This window comes from Cyrtonyx montezumae, unplaced genomic scaffold, assembly GCF_038088225.1.
Source record: "Cyrtonyx montezumae isolate F1298 unplaced genomic scaffold, pur_monq_1.0 scaffold_0, whole genome shotgun sequence".
In the NCBI taxonomy this organism is placed as follows: Eukaryota; Metazoa; Chordata; class Aves; order Galliformes; family Odontophoridae; genus Cyrtonyx; species Cyrtonyx montezumae.
In genome coordinates this window covers 55,736,880-55,758,322 of record NW_027071824.1, presented here as the reverse complement: position 1 = coordinate 55,758,322, position 21,443 = coordinate 55,736,880, and the positions used below count along the sequence as shown (strand labels likewise).

At 36.6% G+C, this 21,443-nt stretch overlaps 1 protein-coding gene across 1 annotated transcript in view; it reads right to left on the bottom strand.

Moving 5' to 3' along the window:
- Positions 1–297: 297 nt before the first annotated feature.
- SIM1 (SIM bHLH transcription factor 1) overlaps positions 298–21,443 on the bottom strand; it is a 40,720-nt gene continuing 19,574 nt past the window's right edge. The window contains exons 9-11 of the mRNA XM_065735679.1: positions 11,021–11,186; positions 3,252–3,657; positions 298–2,428 (exon numbers count right to left, since the gene is read on the bottom strand). Of these exons, the coding sequence (XP_065591751.1) occupies positions 1,698–2,428; positions 3,252–3,657; positions 11,021–11,186 (1,303 nt within the window). The 3' untranslated portion in view covers positions 298–1,697. The remainder of the gene's footprint in view (positions 2,429–3,251; positions 3,658–11,020; positions 11,187–21,443) is intronic.

Here is a 21,443-nt window from a genome sequence, read left to right as displayed (position 1 = left end):
ACCGATCCATAGCATGGTGGTTTATATTTAGTCATCAGAGGACTGATGACTCAATCCCATATGCTGAAATTCTTAATGTTACAAATGAAGCTTGGCTTAGTACTAATATCATTTTAGCAACCACCTCAAGAACTCTTACCTTAATTTTGGTATAACTGGGAGTGGTGTTTCTGTTGCAGTCAACATTAAGACATTATATAAATGCAATAAAAAGAAGGACAGGTCTAATAATCCTGCCTACAAATACCATATTTTACTTTTTTAGCATATACTTTTAATTAACTCTTTTCTAATCAATTAGTGACTCTTTGTTTATGAGATTATTAAAAAATTACAGAAAATTTTTCTGCCTCTTTTGATATCTTCTATAACTCCAGAAGAGGCCATGAAAATGTCAACATTTGTAATGCAGTTGAATTTTTTGGAACCCTAATTTCCCTCAGTAATTTCTTCTGTATATGTGTCTGATTTTGATATTCCTAATATGTTCTGACATTTTTAATTTTCTGCTGTAACAAGAAAAGAATGTACATCCCTTTTTCAAAGTCATACTAATTATTTTTCTTGATGTCAGAGTACTTTCAACCTTCTCTACTTTCTTAATTTGCTACAAAGCTTCATCAAGTTTAGGACAAACTTCCATACTGCTTTTATATATCCCTGCCATATCCTTATAGTTATGCAGTAACTTTTCTATTTTACAGAAAATTTTCTGGTTCAATTGAGTTTCTTTTGTGTTTCAATTTAGTTCTTTGTTATTTGGCTATTTATAACTACTGTTTCCTATTCTGTAATTATTACTGAATACATAGCCATAGTGTTAAATGTGTATATTTTTGACCACTCCTAGCTTCAGTCTATTCTCTCTGTTTCTTCCAAGGATTTTCTTCTACTTCACTCTGCTTCCCCCTTTTTGCAACCTTTCAAAAATAAGGGCATCTCCCATCTCTGCATCAACACAAATGAGACCTATGCATTTCTCAAAACCACACTGAGAAAGACCCTCTTTTATTCTTTTAAGTACAGGCGGGGTATTAGATTATTCTAATTATGAGGATGCTGCTCATTTGACTCCTTTCAGATCAAGTGTATGTAAATAACTATGCATGTGAGTACACAAGAAAATGAGAAATCTGAGGAGTTCTTTCTCCCCTTTTTGATTTTGTATTGATTGGCCATGGATGCTTTATACCATGGAGCAGCATAACACACTTTGCCTTTAGAGAATAAAAAAGCACCAGAAATACACATTTTAATGTGTATTTTGGAGGAAAACATTCCAACTTTCTGTGATAGTGCATAGCAGTTTTGTTATCTGGGATGTGTGGGACACACACAGTTCAAAAGGTCTGCCCTGGACACCATTCCCAAATAAACACCTCTTACACAAATGTGCATAAATGGCTCTGCTAGCCTGCCCAGGTGCTCCCTACCTAGACGTCTTCCATCTTTTGCACCTCAAATGGCACCAACTTTGAGTTTAGCTCCATTCCCTCTAACCCTGCATGCCAGTGCATTTTTATGTTTTGAAAGTAACATTTGTTAACTAGCTCATCTTCCCGAACATTAGCTTAGACTCTCTAGTGCACTGTGGTATATCAAATGCTGGTAATGACAAGGGCATGAAAACATATTATATCTTCCAATTAGATCTCTAAGGTTACTTTTTAAAGCACAAAAGTTTTTAGAAAAAAGTGTCAGCTTCCATTGGTTATTATAACAGATGTCCCTTTGTGTCCTTGTGCTGGATCTTGCTGCATCCTTAAGTGAGAAGTCACATCAAAGTGTGATCCATTGCAGCCTAGTGAATAGTTTCTAATGGTTTCAGTGTCATATAGATGTTCCAGGGCATACCCAGTTAATGTGTAAGCGTGCTTATCGAAGTACTGCCTGTGAGAGTTGTAATAATTTGGAGAAGCTGCTGGGTGATCACCTGGAGTTTGATGAGGGGACATGTCTGTATTCAGATAGTCTTTAGCTAGTACCAAGCTAGATTTTGATATTCGGTCAGAACTGGGACTGCTTATCCTAGACAGTGTTGTGGGGCTGTTGTCATAGTCATTTTCATGCGGGCTCATAATCTTTCCATCCCGTTGCTGGATGTGTTCACAGGGAGAAGTGTTGGCAACTGTTGGGACACGGCAGATATCCCCTGCCAACTGCTGCTGAGGATAGTTTGCAAAACAGATAGTGTGTTTCTTCCCTGTGCCGTTAATAGAGATCAGTGGATCAGGGGTTGTTTTCCGTAGCTGTAGCCTGTTTTCTTCCTCTTTGATCATTTGCTGGGTGGCTCTTATTAGAGTTTCAATTTTGCTGGGCTCATGTGGGCTGCTCTGATACTGTTCAGCACGATATCGATCACCAGATTCACTGGCAGAGCCAGGATCAGGTGAGCTAACAACACTGTCCTCATCCCAGTGTCCTCTCCCTAGGAAAGAGAGAAAGGCAACAAAACATTGAGATTGAAGGAAGCAAGTGATCTTAAAGAACGTGCACTCTGAACATTATTTTGCAGACAGAAAATCATACAGAAGCAAGTGAATAGTGACAAAGTCACCAGAAATGTCCATGGTAGACTCTTTGCTTATCTGGATAACTTTCCTCAGATTACAGTAAAATAAAATCTCCAGCAAGTCAATGGAACTGTGCTAATTAATTCTTACAAATTCTTTACATACATTCTGTGTTTGACAGATTATTTTAATAGAAAAGCAGCACTCTATGTTATATCTGCCCTTACAACCTTAAGCTCTGATTTTGGTGTCAGCAGCAGTCTTTCATCTCTCAGACTACCTTTTAAACCTAAGGGCTTTTGGAGTTATCTGAACACAAGATTAGCCTTTTCCTGTGAAGTTTTGGTCAGTTTCAGCTTCTGAAGCTGTGCTAATGCAGTAACTGTGCAACATGCCAGATTCCTAATGGTGATGACTATGTTGAAAAATAGTGTTCTGTAGCTGAGAATTTACTCTATCAAATATGGTTATTGTGATACTTCTATATGCTGCAGATTGAATGGAAATAAATAGGAGGCATTACTTTTGGAGCAACCTATGCAGATTTTGCAGCACTTAAAGCAGGCTGTTTAACAACTTGAATTATAAGGATTTCTCATGTCTATACTCGTGACCTCTGAGTTAGGAACATGCATTATTTCCTCTTGTCTCACGGAGAGCTGCATGCTTATATCGTGAGTTTGAAACTGCTGCTTCATTTGAGACAGTGCCACTTCTGAAAATCCCATTATCTCTTACCATGAATCCTGTGCACTGAAGTTATGTGGGGCATACTGTTTTCATACGCTTCTCTGCTTTCGGGGGACGACTTAGTCAGGGGCAAGGCTGACCGGGAGCCCCACCAGCCTTCCCTCCCTGGCTGCGGTGTGCCAAGGAAATATCTGCCAGCTTCACATCTGCCTCCCTCACAGGACTGAGTATGGAAATGTCTGTCATCGCCCAGCCTGGAGTGGTCGAGTGCAAAACCATAGCAGAGAGCACTGCGATCTGAGTACTGTCTGTAGGCACAGGAGACATCGTGATGCTGGGAGCTTGGCCTGTCCGCAGGCTCCAGCAGCTGGGGAGAGGCTGTGTCGGTGAGGGGGCTCCCACCCCACTGGCTCTCATGGTCAGATTCAGATCTCTCGGTGTGAAATCCAGAATACTGGAAAACAAGAGAAACAGCAGGGAATTTGCTGAGTCTGGATGAAATCTGCAAGTATCGACACTGAAAATGTAGAGAGTATGAACAGCGTTTTCCATGAGCATGCCCACATGTCTGCACCTTCTGATGGGACTCCTCATCCTTTTGTTTAAAACACTCTGTAATGATCTCATAGATGACAAGACAGACCTCATGAACAGCTAAAACATCCCATGCTGGCCCCTAATAGTCATCTCTTTTATGATGTGTGATATTAGGATCACCAACATCAGTGTGGCAAGTCAATATTTTTTTAATACGTCCAGGTTTTTCTCATTGCTTTGAAAGCTGCTTATGTGCAGCAATGGTGCTCCAAGGCTCTTCTGCAAAAATACTTTTAAAATAACATCACTCTTCCAGCATGCTCTCCTGTCAAATAGAAACTGAATGTGTTTCTGTGTTCCTTTTCCCAAAGTCCCTTCTCTTTTCCACATTTTTTTTCCTTATCTGGGATATTCTGAAACTTATTTCCTGCTATTATCTGGGACAAGAAAGTTTCCGGCAGGTACTGGGACTCCCTCAACTACTAAGGGGTAAAGCTCAAAAGTAATGGCAGGTTAGTAGGAAACTAGAAATCACAGATCTGCTGCAATGTGGAAATAAGGAAAATCTAGCAATTATTTGCAGAAAAGCAAAAACAACCCCCCACCTAAAAAAAAAGCATAAAAAAAAACCTGATAGCTAAAGCAGACAGGGAGAGCATTTTGTCACCCCATTTTAGAAGAGTCATCCCAAGACAGAAAAAAAAAACAACTAGCAGGCAGTTGGAAAAGAAGGCAGTATAGGAGCATGAATATTGTTATGACAGAAATAAGGGTTAAGTAAAATTTCATAAATTTTTAGATATTCTTAGGAAGTGTTTGAAACTTTTGGATACTTTCTAGGGAGAAAAAAAAAAAGAGTTTGTATTTAACCTCCTAGGATTTAGCTATCTCATTTTTTAATCTTTTTATTTATTGGAAATGTCAAACTGCATGGAACATCTTTAAATCAATTTCACCCATGATTAAGGTCTGGGATGAGACCAAAGCCATACATGCTCACCTCTTCAGTACTGCATAGTCGTGTCACAAATCAATGTATTACAGCATGAAACCTTGGAATTCTCCCATTCCATCATTCACCTTCCAGATGCCCACTCTGCTTTTTCTTTTAATAGGCATTAGGCCTCTCTCCTGAAAACATAAACTTACCTTCCTTTTCATTAGATTGAGTTGCTATGAAACTCCTCATTATCAGCCAGGATCAAGGTTTTATGCACTTACCAATTGAAAGTATTGACCAGATGTTTGACTTATAGAAACTTAAACCATCTGTACAACATCAGTAGTGGAACTACTTCAGTTTTGGCATTTAATTGGGTATTGCTTCAGTATTCCAGTTCATTCATGAGAATACTGTTTGTCAACAAGATAGGCTATTTAAAGGCAAGAAAGAAAGGGTCATGGCTTTGAAGAGGTAAACTGTGTTTTGATATTATTTGATAGAATATCTGCAGGCAGAAAGCTTACTGGTAGACAAGGAGGAGGCCAACCAGCTAGTATCACCATATTAATTGCTAGGTTTTAGTAATGAAAAAATACATCAAGCTTTAAACAAAAGTAATATAGTTAGATAGCCACAAAAGGACTCTTAAATTTCAGCAACTCAAGATAACTAGTTCTACTCAGCCATAAGTGATCAACTGGAACACTGAACTTTTCTACTATCCTTTCAAATCTAACATTTTCAAACTGCTTAGTCACAAATATAACGTTATAAATACTGACTGACTGAACTTCTGTAAATATTTTAACAAAATATATGGACAAAATGAAATTTACAATAAAAAAAATTGATGAAATTTTAACTATACAGTTTTAGCTAGAATAGACATTCAAAAATCAAAAAACTGCTTTTGTATCTGTTCTTAATTTTGTTATTATGTATAGGATTATTTTTATTTGGAGTTGTTTTTTAAACTAGATTTTTTTAATTAAAAAGTTTCCAACAGAAATTTAAGACATTATAAATATAAATCTAACTGTAAAAATGTTGCAAGTTGATTTATTTTCTTATTAATATAGAATCTAGTAGTATGAACTCCTTTCTTGAGAAGGAAAAGAAAAAATGTTTTCCAGTAACTTTTTTCATGAATTTTCATATTTTTTGACCATTTATGACTGTAATTAATGAGTACTAAATGCCAAAGATTCTTTCAAATTGAAAATTTTGATTTTCATTTGGCTCTACTGTATATTCTTCTACCAGTTCTCTATTTCTGAGGACAGATCAGGGCTAAGATTAGCTTCTTATGAGGGGAATTTTCTCATTTAACTGAAAAGATAACACTTCTTTTAATTTTTTTTTATCTTGGTCCTAACTGAAAAAGATTCAGTTGCACAGGCTTTTCCAAGAATGTGAAACCTTATCAAAGGGTATATGTTCAGCTTGTCAGAAATGCACCATGTAATGTCATATAACCATATCGTCAAGACCAACAATGCTTCATGCATTTTCTTTTGTACTTGATGTAAATGATGATTATTTGAGATCTGACCCTTGGCAGCTGCTAGGCCATGGACAGAATTATTAACACTGTGAACTGCTCTCAGCCAGTGTTTACCAATGTTTTGTACGCCTGCTTGTATTCTTAAGGTAGAACATAGGTACTCAAAGGCCAAAAATATGTCTAATTACTTTCAAAGTTAATTGCATCTCAATTTGGCATCATCTGACTGCTGCAGTCCTACGACTGCCTCTTCTAGGAATCTGATGTTGATAGACAGAGATTCCAAATAAAGGCATGCATGACAAGTTGATGGGGGGGAGAAATGAAATAATGATCAAAGATACTGCTTTACTGAGATGGTAGTGGAAACACTATCTCTCATATCAGAATTAGGCTCCCATATGCTAAGTGATGAAAGAACATAGAAAACAGAATTAGATTTAATGAAAATTCTGGCCAAATAAAAGTAGTGAAAATACTTTCTTTTCTTAAGCCCAGTCCTGCCTCACCAAAAATGTTTTCCTTTCTGCCATTTCTGTCCTTTGTCTTCTCTCAGCTGAATTTTTGGCTTCATTCTTTGGCAAAGTTTAACCAGCATTTTAACCATCAGACAGAACTTAAACATGGTGAGGAACTTCTTCAGGCAACATCTGAAATAACTTCAGATATTTTCCAAATTGTCTTCTAGCATAAAGAACAACAATAAATAAATCAAATGCTGCAGCTGCTGCAGATACTAGAAATCACAGAATAATAAATCTCCTAAGGTTGGAAAAGACCTCCAAGATCATCCAGTTCAAACCTGTAACTATCACCAATATTTCCCCACTAAACCATGACTCTTAGCACAACATTTATACATTTCTTGAACAGCTCCAGGACAGTGTACAACCACCTCCCTGGGCAACCTGTTCTAGCACCTAACCTCTCTTTTGGAGAAGAAATTTTTCCTAACATCCAATCTGAATCTCCCCTGGTGAAACCTGAGGCCATTCCCTCTACTCCTGTCACTAGTTATATTGGAGAGGAGGCCAACTTTCCCCTCTCCACTACCAACAGTGAGAGCATACCAGCAGGATTAGCACTGACACAGAAATGAGCTTTTGGCTCTCACAAATTCTCCTTTTACTCCAAGAAAACCTTCAGAAGGGCTGAAGGGGCAAGGAAATAGAAAAATACCAATTTCATGTCCAAGACAAGCTTACTTTAAGGGAAGCCATGGAAGTGAATTAGATCAGTATATGATTTTATTATTTCTTGAGTGATATTCTTTTGCCTGACCTCTCATTCTTATAGGTGTTTGACTGGGTTAAGCACTTATCCTGTCATATGCAGCAACATCAGCCTTGTCCACACACCCTGTCAAATGTTCAAACAATAGATGTTATATTTGTCTAATTTTCTGTCAGCCTGCTCAGATTTTTATTGTTATGAACACTAAATATACAGACTCTCTCAGAGTCTGTTCTTCCATGAAAAACTTTCACTATATTAGCAGCTTTCCTCTTGATTTGTGTCTTAACCATAAGAAAAAAATCACAGATGCGGGCAGCAATGTACTAAGAACATATGCATGCTTTTAAATCACTTTTATCTTACTTTTTACTAATGTAATCCTGAAATGTTAAGTATGTTCTTTTTGCATTCACTATTATAGGCAGAACAGATGGTGAAAGGCTTAGATTAAAGTAATACAGCATGTCCATTAAAATAACCCCCACTGCTGGTGACTCTTCACCAGATCAGGAGTAATGTTTACTATAAAAAGACGGTTTTGCTTTGCTTTTGAATATGCTAGAAGTTACCACAGCCTTAGACTACAGAAAGAAATGATAAACAAAAGGCTGACTAGAATTCAACCTGATTCTGATGTCTTTACCTGGTTCTTCAAAAGACAAGCAGATATCTCTGGGTAGTCATGGATTGCAAAATTAATCTAGATTATTTGTTTAGAGTAGCCATAAAATCAACCTGCTTCCACAGTCAGTTGTGGGGTATGTTAGCAATAATTAATATACACTATTGGAGAAAACCATTACTTCCAAAAATTTGTGAATGCTGTAACACAGATGAAAGTCCCCATTCAACAGTGAACGGGAACACCTCCATGCGTGCATTTTCATTATGTTTATACTAAATATATATATATATGATCTTCATCCAAGAACTGAGATAAGAGATGAAGCAATAAAAGTTTATCCAGATTGACCATAAAACGTTTTCATTAGAGGCAGACAGTAGACAATTTTAAATATTTTCTTCAAATAATCATTATTAATGGGAGACTAAACTCTAAAGCAGCTGTTCAGATGATCACAATTAAAATGTTTTTCCTCTCTTGTTGCTACTTCCTGTTTACAGAATAAATGAGGTCCAGGACTAGCTTTTAATAACACAAAATAAATGAGGTCCAGGACCTGATTTTGGGAGCCCCTAGCTATTATTGTTACTATGGTGAAGACTGTAGATATCTTTTAACCAACTCACAATTTCCTTTTCCTGCATACCTCTTTCAAGCCTTCATCTCTCCAGTTTTTCCACCTTCTCTCAGCTCCCTTACATTCAAGTTAGACAGAACTGTTCATAGTCTGTTGGCAAATCCTTTAGCTGTGCCATGAATTTTTAGTTAGTTTCTTCTCTGCTCACCCTTTCCCTGCCTGGGACAGGTTTCACAGTGTCTGCAAGACCACTAAGTTAGTATCAAGCAGTATTAACCAGATGATGACCAGTGCCTTCAATTTAAAGAACTCAGTGAAAAGTCTACAAACACCATATTACATTATGCCTGTTTTTGCATTAGGTTTGGGGGGATAAAAAAATCACACATTAAAATTTTGTTAGGTGACCAAAACAATCCCTTTTTTTTCAGCTGAAACTTATTAACATGGTTTTCTTATGGTTCATATCTCATGTAACTGTCCTAGGGGCATACAGCTGGCAAGGGAGTGGATTCTTAGTCATCACCCAATAAAGCATGTGATTCCCTTTCCTCATCAGGAGTGAAGTGGCAAACTAAATGCTATGAAGAAAGGAAAAAATACCCAGCAACATATACTTAAAATCTCTTTATATGACCTTAACTTTGGGAGATTACTTTCCTCACTGTTGTAATTTTACTAATAAATTGATTGCTTCCTTCCTCCACACACACAAAAAAAAAAGGCAGGCTCCTTTGTACAACAAAACCCATGCTCTCATTTTCCAGCCATGGCTTTTGAATCACATTTTAATTCTCCACAACTGACTGGTAAATTATGTGGGCTGGAGATCTAGGGACACAGACGATACCACCTGCTGCATGTTCTTTGCAACAGCTTTTCTTAATCTTTCAACAGTTTATTCAGTGGTTGAGAAGGACAAGAGGGATGCAAAACCAAGCTTCCAGTGTTGCTTGTGGTAATGTGCTGCAGTGAATGCTATGACCACTTTTCGAGATACTGGAAACTATTGCTGCTGCTTACTTATGAATAACCAAATCTGTGACTTTACTACTGGTCAGCTGGTAATAAGGATGCAAAATGAAACTAGAGACAAAATACCCTCAACTTTCAGACAGCAGTCCCTGATAAGTCAACAGTCTCAATATTGCACTGCTAGTTCAATAATTTTTCTGGAGGAAGAGAGAATGAAGTGGCGATGAAAGTCACACTGCAAAAAGCAAACTTTGCTGGGAGGATGATAGTTCTTCAGTTGCGACTGTCCTGCTAGAAAAGGAGGAGTCTTAAAAATTATATCTTAAAAAATATAATTTAGGATTAATCATAGGTATTTTACTTCTATTACAACTGTTTGCTGTAGAGCACTCAAGTAAGAACGTTACTCTTAAATAACTCATAGAAACGTGTGAAAAAATGTTTGAATAACAGTCACAACAGCCTCTGGCAAATTTAGACTCTTAAAATTAAGCTTCCAATTTCCTATAATTCCTCTGAAACTCTTACCCTTGGTACTTCTGAGGAGAAAAGGAAAGAAAGCAAGAAAATTATCTAGACACATGGGCTGACATTGTACACTGATCGAAGTAAGTTTAGAACAGAGTAACTACAGTCCTCAGTGTCCTTATTGAACAAATATTGACCTGAACATTTTGCAAATATATTGCTCCCCAGTGTTATATCATGAATGTATACATTCTATCAATTGTGTAGTGGAATTAGAGCTGAAGTTGTGCAGCATTTTTTAGGAAATATAATGGTTAGTTCAACAAACCAGATTTATTTGAGATAAATGACAGGCAATGTAATAGTGCAAATGCTGTTGCATTGTCTGCAGAATAGTTGCATAGATCTGTTAGACAATCAGTTAGTCTGTTGATAGCAACGGCCACCTACCAGTGCTTTCTCCCTTCCAAAGATGTCTTGTTCCAATTCAACTAGCTAGCTTGTTTCTTTCCCTCCTCAAAACTCAAACCTTTTGACTAATATTTCAGGGCTAAACTGTTGCTAAACATCTGGCAACTTTCTAGATATGCTGGAATTATCAAAAAGTAAGGCAAAGCAACTTTTCTCAAACTGCAATACTCCCAGTCCTCTCAAACCAAGTGTTTCGAAAGCAACGTTTTCACTCATCATTCTGTCCAGTCCTTATTATCTCAGAGCCCTGTGCTGTTATTGTTGTTGATTATGATTTACTATGCATGCTGAAACATAACTGCTTCCAGCTTTTTAGAAACGGTTTGAAGAACTGTATTCCTGCCTCAACATCTTATAACTTTTTGTCTTTTATTCCCTTTGAGTAACACGCTCTTTGGCCCATACTAATCGTGTGGGTTAAAAAAGCAGTCAAAATCAAGATATTCAAAAAGGTTTAATTTTTTTTCCCAAAGACAACTACCTGTGGGTACGGTGATGTCCTTGATTTTGACTTTGTGCTCGAGAGGCGAGATTTGCTTCCCTTTCTATTATCCGTTATGGTCGGAGTTGAATTTGCGTATGAGAATGCCGGCTTGGTAGCTGTGACCTGATCCAGGGAGAGCTGAAGTCCTTTATATTCAGTATCCCTATATAAAAGGCAAAAGTGAAAAACAAATTCACTTCATATCAATGGGAAACATACCTTCCTTCTTAGCGGGAGTGGAAAAGAAAGATATTTTTAAGGAAAAAGAATAAAACCACACAGTATACCACCCTAATGTATTTATGTACTATAGCTTACTAAACAATAGCACTATTTTCACACTGAAAATATGATTGCATTTTGCATCCAACTGTTATCAACCTGATCTACTTTTTCAGTAACAAAAAATTGAATGGGATGGGAATTTCTGAGATTTTGACTTCAGTTCTGCATTGGTCACAGAGCTGAGTACTAAGACACATTTTACTCAAACTTTTAACTATACAGCTACAAACTTACCACATGTGTATATATGTGGACACTAGTGCATGCAGGGGTACAAGTAACAGCCTTCATACACAGATGGTTAAATAATTTTTTTTTTCTAATGGAAAACAGTTATAAATTAAGTTTATGCTTTTCATTATTTACAAGGTTTCAGGCAATTTACAAGGTTTCAGGCAATCGTTGCAAATTTGTGAATCTTCATTCTGTGCATCCTGTGAGCTTTTATTCCTCTATTTGAGGAGTCTTTTTACACTGGACATGCTTTTTAGGAAGATGAAATGGCTAGTTAAACAAAAATCCTGTAATTTAAATGGTATGCCACACACTCACAAAGTACCAGAGGTTTTCTATGAGGAGCTAGGTATAATGGCAACTCCTGACATTCAGTATTGGTTTATTCAAATTTTCTAATGAACACATAAAATAAAAGAAAATGGGCACTATTCATGTTGTCTTCCTAACCATAATGAGGGCATATGCTTTAAACTGTACCCCTCAGCAAACATCTGTGCTTCTACTGATACCCAGGGGAGTAAGAAACAAGCTCTCCAGCTTTCATGTAGTCATACGGAATCTATTCTGACAATGATTCATTTAAACAGAGCAGAGAAAGAGTTTCTCCCTCACCTACCTACCTGGTGGAAAACAGGAAGGATTCATGGCTTTTCTCTTCCTTTGTGTTAATCAGCAGAGAAGGAGGAGAGCAAGGAAAGAGTAATGCTTCACTTATGCAACTAAAGAGGCAACATACTCATTCAGGCATTACCCCATGCTCCGTCTGAGCCTAAAGGTTCATTTTCATAATAGCAAATTGCTCACCCAGCTTTTGCAACAATATCTTGTTCTAGAAACACACGTATACTGATGCAAGCCATGACTTTTTTGTTTGTTTGTTTAGAAAGGAATTTCACCACAACCTGAGCACATCACAGCTTAATACACTGAAACCCTTTCAAATAAAAAACAGTTGCAGAAGGATAAACTTGGTGAGACATTGAAATAAATGAAATAGGATGAGTATTTGGACAGCCAAGGATTAACCTGCAGAATAGATGATTTATTCATCCCAATTCTACACTAAAATTTGTTTGCATCTGATAACCAACAAACTTGGTAGAACAGGCTGTTTTTTGACAATGCAAAGTATGTGTATGTATCCACATATATATGTAAAACACAGAAGTGAACCACTGCCATTAGAACTGTGCTGACTACACTGTCCCCAGTCCATAATGTGCAGAGATTTGCTAAGCATGATTACTGATGTAGTGAAAAATTACTTCTCAGTGTATGTGATCGTTGCTTCAAATTTTACCTTTAAAACTCTGCTATTGTACTTTCTTTTCAAACACCATGCCTATAGCTAAAATTTCTGAATATAGAGAGCTTGTCCACATATTTTGAACACTTTTATCTTTCTCATGCCTACCTCCAGGATTTTGATACAGACACTCTGACTCAACATGCAAATCATCTGTCTCCATATTACAAGTCTTATCAAATTACCTTCATATTATACAAAATATCAGAAATAAAGGTTGTCCATTAATCTTCACATTTTACAACTACAGTAGCATGTGATATTATCAACTGTTATAAAACCTATCAATCTCATCATGAGATACCTAATCTCCCTGGCAATTTGCTTATAAAGAATAATGGAGGAAGGGTTCTGTGGTCTCAAAGTCAAATGCAAAAGATGTTACATCCACAAATCAGAATGGATCAAAACCAGACTGTTTTGCTTTTTATAACCTACTAAATCTTTTGCTTCCCATTCTACTGAAGAAGCTCTGCTTTTATATACCCTTCTCTGGTGCATGCCAATATCTGTTGCCTTCTCTCATCAGAGTCTTAAAACAATTTGAAGAAACACCACCTCAGTATTCAGATCACAGATTGTCACTTCAACACTACTTTCCCACTCTTAAATTCTGTATAAAGGCCAAGCATTGAAATCTAAGAGACTACACTGTATAATTAATGCTTCCAGGCAAGAGATTCTGAAAAACAACTATGTCAGATATGTCCAAAAATCTTATGTGCTGTCATATATTACCTTCCTAAATCCCTACTATGTCCAGGGTGAGGAATCACCTTTCTGAAGCACCACACATTGGAATAAATACCAAAAGCTAGTATTTGCAGTCAATTGCTTAGAACAAGTAAAAAACAATCTGAAATTCTTGTTGCTGAATGTAAAGTTTCTGGGTAGAAAAAGAACATGCCTGAGCTTTCCTTTCAGATGAAACACCTGGAATTTTTTGTATCATCAAGACAAGAATCAATGCCATCCCTATCCTAGCATAGCTACCCTTCAGAAGGCCCAAGATAGATACCAGAACACCACTTAAAACAGGCCAAGATAAATACCAGAAGTTTAAAAGAAAAAAATAAAAATAAAAGGAAAATATGGAAGATGGGTACTCAGTGTCAGATGGAGGAGATGTTCCATCAAGAAATGAAAATGTTTGAGTGCATCCATATGTACTGTGAAGCAAAGGACTAGAGGAACCGGAGCTCCCAGTGGTGTACAAACTGCAGATGGAATTTCTGACAACTTCCTGGAGGCACTTATAAAACTTCCGCCAACCAGTGTACTGCAGACTCCAGATTCCTATTCTCAGACACCTGAATCTACTACTAGAAAAGTACATTAACACAGTAGTCCTACATCTCATGTTTTACAAGTAATTAAAAAAAAAAAAAAAAAGTGGTGGGTAAGAACACCTTCTTCCAAGGACCTCATCTTCAGGATCCACATAATCTACATCTATCTATATGAGACTGCTGGGAGAGAGAGTGATATGGCGTGTGTTCAATTGCTAACAGTATGTTGCTGACAATCTACTATTTATCTCATTTTCTGATGCAACTATCATCACTATAAAACATCAGAATATCTACAGGAAATTAGCTCTTAAATGAAGAACATATGGATCAAACTGAATCCAGACAAGACCAAAGTGATGCTTCTTTGCAAAGGAAAACACATTGAAGACCTCCACCTTTTCATGATAGGAAACAGACACTCTTTCCACAGTTGGTTGGAAATTCTAGGTTCTCTTGACTCCACAGCATACGCTTCCAAAAATGTATTATTTCTCCTCTATTTTGTCCCTTCTCCCCCCACAGAGAACTGGGCCAGAATGCTCAATGTATCAGGCACCTACAGACTGAATTACTGTGTCCCTCTGTAAGTGAAAAAAATCAAGACGAAGCACAGAATCTTCTTGATATAATATGTTGTTTCCCATTGTCTGCTCAGATGCATTTCTACTTTGCCTTGTCACTGGCTCTTCCAATGCCCATTATAAACTTTGATCTTAATTGTCATTGTATTAGAGCTAACATCATTAAGAAAATAGGACCAAAGTCTACATCAATTGTACTTCTCTGCATTAAAGTACCTGGGTGTTGAGCACAAAGCATTCTTTACTAAATGGATCTAGCTATAGCAAGCTGCAAGGACTGAGAAGGGCAAAAGCTGAAGGAATAAAGTGTTTGATGGAAGAAACCAATCAGTTTGCCCATGAGTTGTGTGCCAGCTGAATCTGCAACACTTGTGTGAAAAGTTCTCACAAATCAGCCACAGAAGATGCTTTCTACCTACTGTCACTGCCAAAACGTACAACGTGAAGCGATATGAAAAGTCTGGTTAATGACATTTTGAAAAAGAGATAATGGCTGATTAACATGTAAACAAAAAGTAACAGATAATGAACATCAGAATAAATTACTCCTGAAAAAGAGGCTTACACAAGCATGGCAACTGGGCCTGTGATAGAACTCACCATGAAAGTGAAGAAAATCAGAGTTTTCTATATAGCCTTGTCAGAGGAAAAAAAAAAAAGATGAGAGCATTGCTTGAAATAGTGTTGGGTAGTCTGGAATTAGTAATGGAGGCCCAAGACAAAACTGTAAAGAAAAATTGAGGTTTTCTATGGCTGTGTTTCTTTAAGAAATAGAAGGCTCTTTCAGATTATCTTAATAAAAAAATCAAAAACAAAAGTGAAAACAGACATTAACATCAGAAAGCTAACAGCATATTAATTTTGAAAACATTAAGATTCCCTAATTCAAGAGAAATTAAACTCAGAAAAAATGTTTTTATATAGAAAGAACAGCTGAACTGAATGTATCCAGAGGAAAGAATAAAATAACAACACCCATTAGTGAAAAATAAATATCCAGTCTGAATTAAAAAAAAAAAGGAAGGAGAACAAACACACTCAAGAATAAAGATTTCATGTATGTACTCTCATAGGTTCATAAGGTTGGAAAGGACCTACAAGATCATCTAGTCCAACCATCCTCCTATCACTATCCCTACCCAACTACTGAATCAAATCCCTTAGCACCTCATCTAAACGCTTCTTGAACAGCGCTAGGGATGGTGCCTCAACCACCTCCCTAGGCAGGCCATTCCAGTGCCTGACCACTCTTTCAGATAAAAAAATGTTTCCTCAGGTCTAATCTACACAGCATAACCTTCAAAACAAGAAGAAAGAGTTCTCTTCCCACTGAAAAAATCTGCAAAAGTCATAAAGTGCCTATTTATATTGATGTCTCAACAGAGAGACAGGAATAGTAAGCTATACATGCAGTAACTGAGAATACACCAATAACCAAGGAAGAGACAACTATTTACAATGGTTTTTTTTTTTCATTAAAAGACGTTATTAGGTGACCTAAAGAAAATTTACAGTAGTTCAGTTTTTATACATGAAGTTAGAAACAGCTTTCAGTTCATAATGTCCAGCAGCAATCAAAACACCAATATATAACTGGAAACAGATCTTACTTACTCTCAGTTATCTCTCTATTGATAGTCTGGAGACTATGTAATGATCATGCTGTCAAATGGAAATTGTAGCAAGGCATCAAGTGACCATACAGTCCTTACAAACATGGGATAACCTATGTCTATATCATTCCTAAAACTTATTAATGTAATAAACAAAGTACAAGCTTGAAGAAAAAGCATTAGACGACCTCAGTGGAGCAAATCACTACATTGTGAGTACAATCATTCATACCACTGAAGTAAAGTGGAAAACATCGTTTATGCAATATAATCAAGGTATGATTTTAATTGGTTACACTGTTATTTCTTGTGAGCACAGTATACATATTTATAATTTATCCTACTGCACAAATATATTTACTAAAAGAGAATATATGAAAGCTCTCTGAGTTTTCTTTAAGAAATTGAAAGTATGACTTTAAAGGTGTTAGTGTTGTTAATGTTCAGTCTATTTTGTGATGCTGCTGCAGTCCAGTGAATGAAAGTGGTAAAAGCCCAGCACTTTCTCATTCAAGTCTGACAACACTGTAATATACTATTCTTCTTCTGCTCTTCAACAAAGCTTGCAACTTTTAACATTTCTGCACTCCAGCTCATGCAATGCTAACAGCACCATTCAGCAGATGAGTGAAAAGAGAACAGATTCTGGCTGTTTGTCATGTTCATGGCTTTCTAAATCAGCAGATGGTACAACAAAACAGACAATTTCCTCATCTGCCGCGTTTTCTGTTCATGTACAATGTGTCTCAGAAATGTTTACAAAGGCTTCGGTCTGCTCACGAGACATGTCTGGAGAGCTGTATGCAATCCCCTTATCATATTCCAGAATCAATCACAATAGTAATGTGTCTCTTCATTCGTATAAGACATCAAACTTCATGGTACTAGTCTGAAGTGGGAAAAAAATGTCTTGAACTTCACTGCTATGAAGCTATGAAACTACACCATTGTCCAGTTATGTGACCCCAGGGATACTCTGTTCCTCGGTTTTTCCATCATTAATTTGTGATCCTCCTAAAACATACTGACTGAAAATCCCCATAAAGCTCACCAAGTTATTTGGAAGGACCCTCTAGAAATTTCTTAAGTGGTTGTTTATCACTAGGACACTTAATGGTTAATCACTCCATCTAGTTGAAGAAGCATCTGTATATTGGATCCCTGCACTGGGTGCCAGGCACCTATTTATCCCCATAAATAGCATAAGCAACAGTAGCTGTTTACATCTTGTTGACTTAAAGTTTACAGCTTCTTCAGCCATGAGATTCACGCACATGATATCATGTTTCTGTATTTGCTCTTAAAGACAGAGCAATCCAAACCAGGAAGTTCAATTAAAGGATTTGATACATTCAGGAAAATTGAACCATGAAGTTTCCTACTCAGACCATGTAACTTAAATGCCAGAGAATATCTTCTAGAGAACTACTGTCAGAGAAATTTTATATTTTCCCTGATTGGTTTTTCGTCTCAGAGTGCAGTCATTTAACTGTCAGTTGCAGTTAAATAAAATGTCCTGGCCTCTAGATAATCATGGTGTAGCAGAGTTTTCAGCAGTCTGAAGGTACAGTTTGTCATTCCCAACCACATGTCTAGCCATCTCTGGCTCCAAAAGGAGCTCCTTTTACATTGGTCTTTATTTACTAGATTTTCTAGATAAAAATACGCACCAGGGATTTATTATTGTTTGTGAATAAAATGCCTAAGATATCCTAGGGTAATTACATAGAAAGATAATGATCATCTTTAGTTACATATAGCACTGACAAAAATGTTTTATATAAAATACATAAAATATGAAGAACTAGGTTTAATTCTGTAACATTCATTTATACCGGGAGTGCTTTCTCTCAAATATGCCCAGGAACACAATCATCTAGAAGCCATGTTTGGTGTATATTTAGTAAATGTCATGCTAAATCGAGAAGTGTATTTGACAGGAGCTTATAAGGATTTGTATATGTTATAATCTGCCTGATAATGAGCAATTGGAATTAAAGGAAATAGCTTGAACTGTTTTCTTTTCTGGGTGGCCGCAAAATAGTTAAGAACAGAGCCCAGTGCAGCATTTTATCTGAAGGCACGTTTAACCTTGCAGAACTCTGTGACTCATCTCCGTAAGTGTCAGACTTGATTAAAACACTGCAGTGAACTCCTTGTAAACATTTGGAGTTTTCCATTACTTTAAGTTCACCTGAACACTCAGGTAATATTTCTGGATAAACCAAAGTCTTGTTAAATAAAACTTTAAATAGTCTTCTTTTTCCTTCCAGATACTCCTTTTCAACCATTCCATATAAAACAATGTCGGTCCCGTGCATCTGCACATACAGGTACAGAGGATCCCCTCAGGAATTCATACTAAATAAACATAAATTCTCATATATTCATGTAAAAGTGTTTCTATTTCAGAGGAAACCAGACTGACAACAGTACAGCAGACTGCTGTTACATGGAGTAGACTTTCTCAACTCAAATTTAACATTTCTATGTATTAAAAAAAAAAAAAAGATACCTTGAATACCACTGACACCTTTAAGACACTGATCCAGCAGCCAGTCGATCTGAATTGAACTCTCAACTCTCCCATCGACTGCTGGTGTCACACTGTGCAAATCATGTATCACAGGGTTTTTGAAAGCACTTGGCACTTGCCCGAGCTTACCCTCAAGGCAGCCAATGGGACTCCTAATTCGGGTAGGGTCAAATTTAGCCCAGATCTTATCACTTCTGAGAACCCCCACCTTAATATTTTTGAATTCCAACTGTAAAAATTAGGTTAAAAACATTTTCCTGTGGGAATCACCTCTTTTGTGAAGCATTTTCATCTATCTCACTTATTAAACCAGTTTTTTGTTTGTAGGAATAATCTCTCATTACCAATGTATATGGTAGCTAATATTACTAAGCTAAAACTCAGCTGCTACCCCTGGCTGCATATCTACCACAGACAAAAGAATGAAAAAAAAAGAAAAATAGGAAAGAAAAAAAATGTCTGAGAGCAATACTCATGTCACTTTTGATGCAAAGCATGTTTTTATTTCAAAATCTCCATGTGATCATCACAAATGTTTTTACTATGTCTTATACAATTAATCCTTGATTGAACCTCTTCCAGATAGTTAATAATTAAAGATTTCTTTACAGCTGGTATGCAAACAGTTCATTCATGCCTATTACACACCAAGTTTCACAGACGTGTTCTTTAATTGGAGTCATTTATTTCTAATCTGCTTAAGCCCTCACTAGTGTAATGCTTGACTAAATATACATAAAACTCACTTGTTTAAGCTGCTAAAATAAATTTGAGATGTATTCTATGAATAAAAATACTTGACTGAAATACATGTAATACTATTGTTATCGTGTACCCAAGTGAGAAGGAATTATTAGAAATAGTACTAAATAGCTGTATGATAGGCTTGGACAAAAGGATTTGAGAAAGATTGCTGATGATTTTTTGGCAGAAATTGTAAAATAACAAGTTTCTAAATCTTGAAATTTTCTACAGTACAGTAATGTAAACAATGTGAGCACCAAAAGGAAGTCTTCACAATATTAATGGAGGGTGTTAGGTTTTTTCACTTTAAAATCTGGGTACTGCTCTAGAGATAAGAGCCTCAGACCAGCTCTAGACTAGGAAAATAGTTGAAACTTAAAAGAAATTATAAAGAAGAATTGACTATTCTATATTTTGAAACAGTGACTGAAGTCATGGCACAATACTGGATAAAAATATTGTATACTCTGATCACAACATTTGAAAACCTCAGAGTGAAGCAGAAAGGATGATGGCCCTGGAACAGCTTCTGTATGAAGAACAGGTAAGGAGGGAGAGAAAAAAGAGATAACAGAAGCACAAGGAGAGAGGTGTAAACTATGTATGATACAGAGAAAATATGCAGGAAACAGCTGTTCACTTTTCCTTCTAATACAAGAAGTATGGGATGTCAACACAAATAATAATAAAAATAGATATTGACAGTAAACACAAAGATATTACCTCTGTCTAGGAAGTTCTATTAACTTCTTGAAGACTGAAAGGAAGTGCTGGGGAAGCATTATTGCAGGCTTTTCCTATTTTAAAACCCTTTCCAAAGTATTTGCTAGTCACTATCAGTATATACCTGATACTGTTTACCTGTTATGTTACACTGTGCACCATAGCTGGTCAGTAATTTCGTACTTCAGTTGCTTTAAAACTGTGCAGTGAAGAGTGGTCCTGACGACTTGTTTTTACTTTGAACAGTTTGCTGTAAAAGTTAATCTACTGATATTTCTTGTTTGATCAGCTTCTCTGTGTTCCCCATAATTAAAGCTTTTGTTGCAAAAACCTTCTACAATCCTGAACACATCAAAAAATTAATTAGCTTTACTGTGATAAATTTATCCTCTTTGAGAAGATGGATTATGTCTCATTTGACAAATTTTCTGATAAGCTTTTGTGATCAGAGAATGGTTTATCTAAGAAAATAAAAAGTGCTTGAAAAATTGGTTCACTACTCATTCTGTTTGTTCCCCCTTGGCAAATTTCCTATCTGCATGCCTCATAACATACTTATCCATCATTCTAGTCTGCTTTCAGATCAGTTTTGTCCCATGAAGCATGTTGAGTCCAAGACGGTTCATGATCCATATTAGTCCTTTCTTGTCATAAGACTTTCACTTTCTTCAGAGGCAGCAAGATTTTTGTACAACAAATGTGTTTCCAATTCACTTGTCTAGAGGCCCTCAGCTTTAGACAAGGGACAGTACTTTGCCCCTCCATGCCATTCTCTGCCTACAAAGCAAGTAACCACGACACATTAGGAAGTGCTTTTCAACTGAATCTTGAAGGTAACAGAAGAAAGGAGGGCAATGAATTATATGTATTTCTTAGCATTTGAAAAGAATGGGGTTTTGTTTTTATTATTATTATTACTTACAAATTAATCTACCTGTTTTTTCGTTTCCAAACCTCTCCTGCAGCCTAAGCTCATCCACATTATTTGTTTATTTGTGTTTAGGGCTCTGTTCATATCACTCTGTCTTGGTGATTCAGCTTTGATAGACATATCGTGTATAATGTGTTGAAGCTTTTAATCAGCCAGAAAAGCTGATATCACA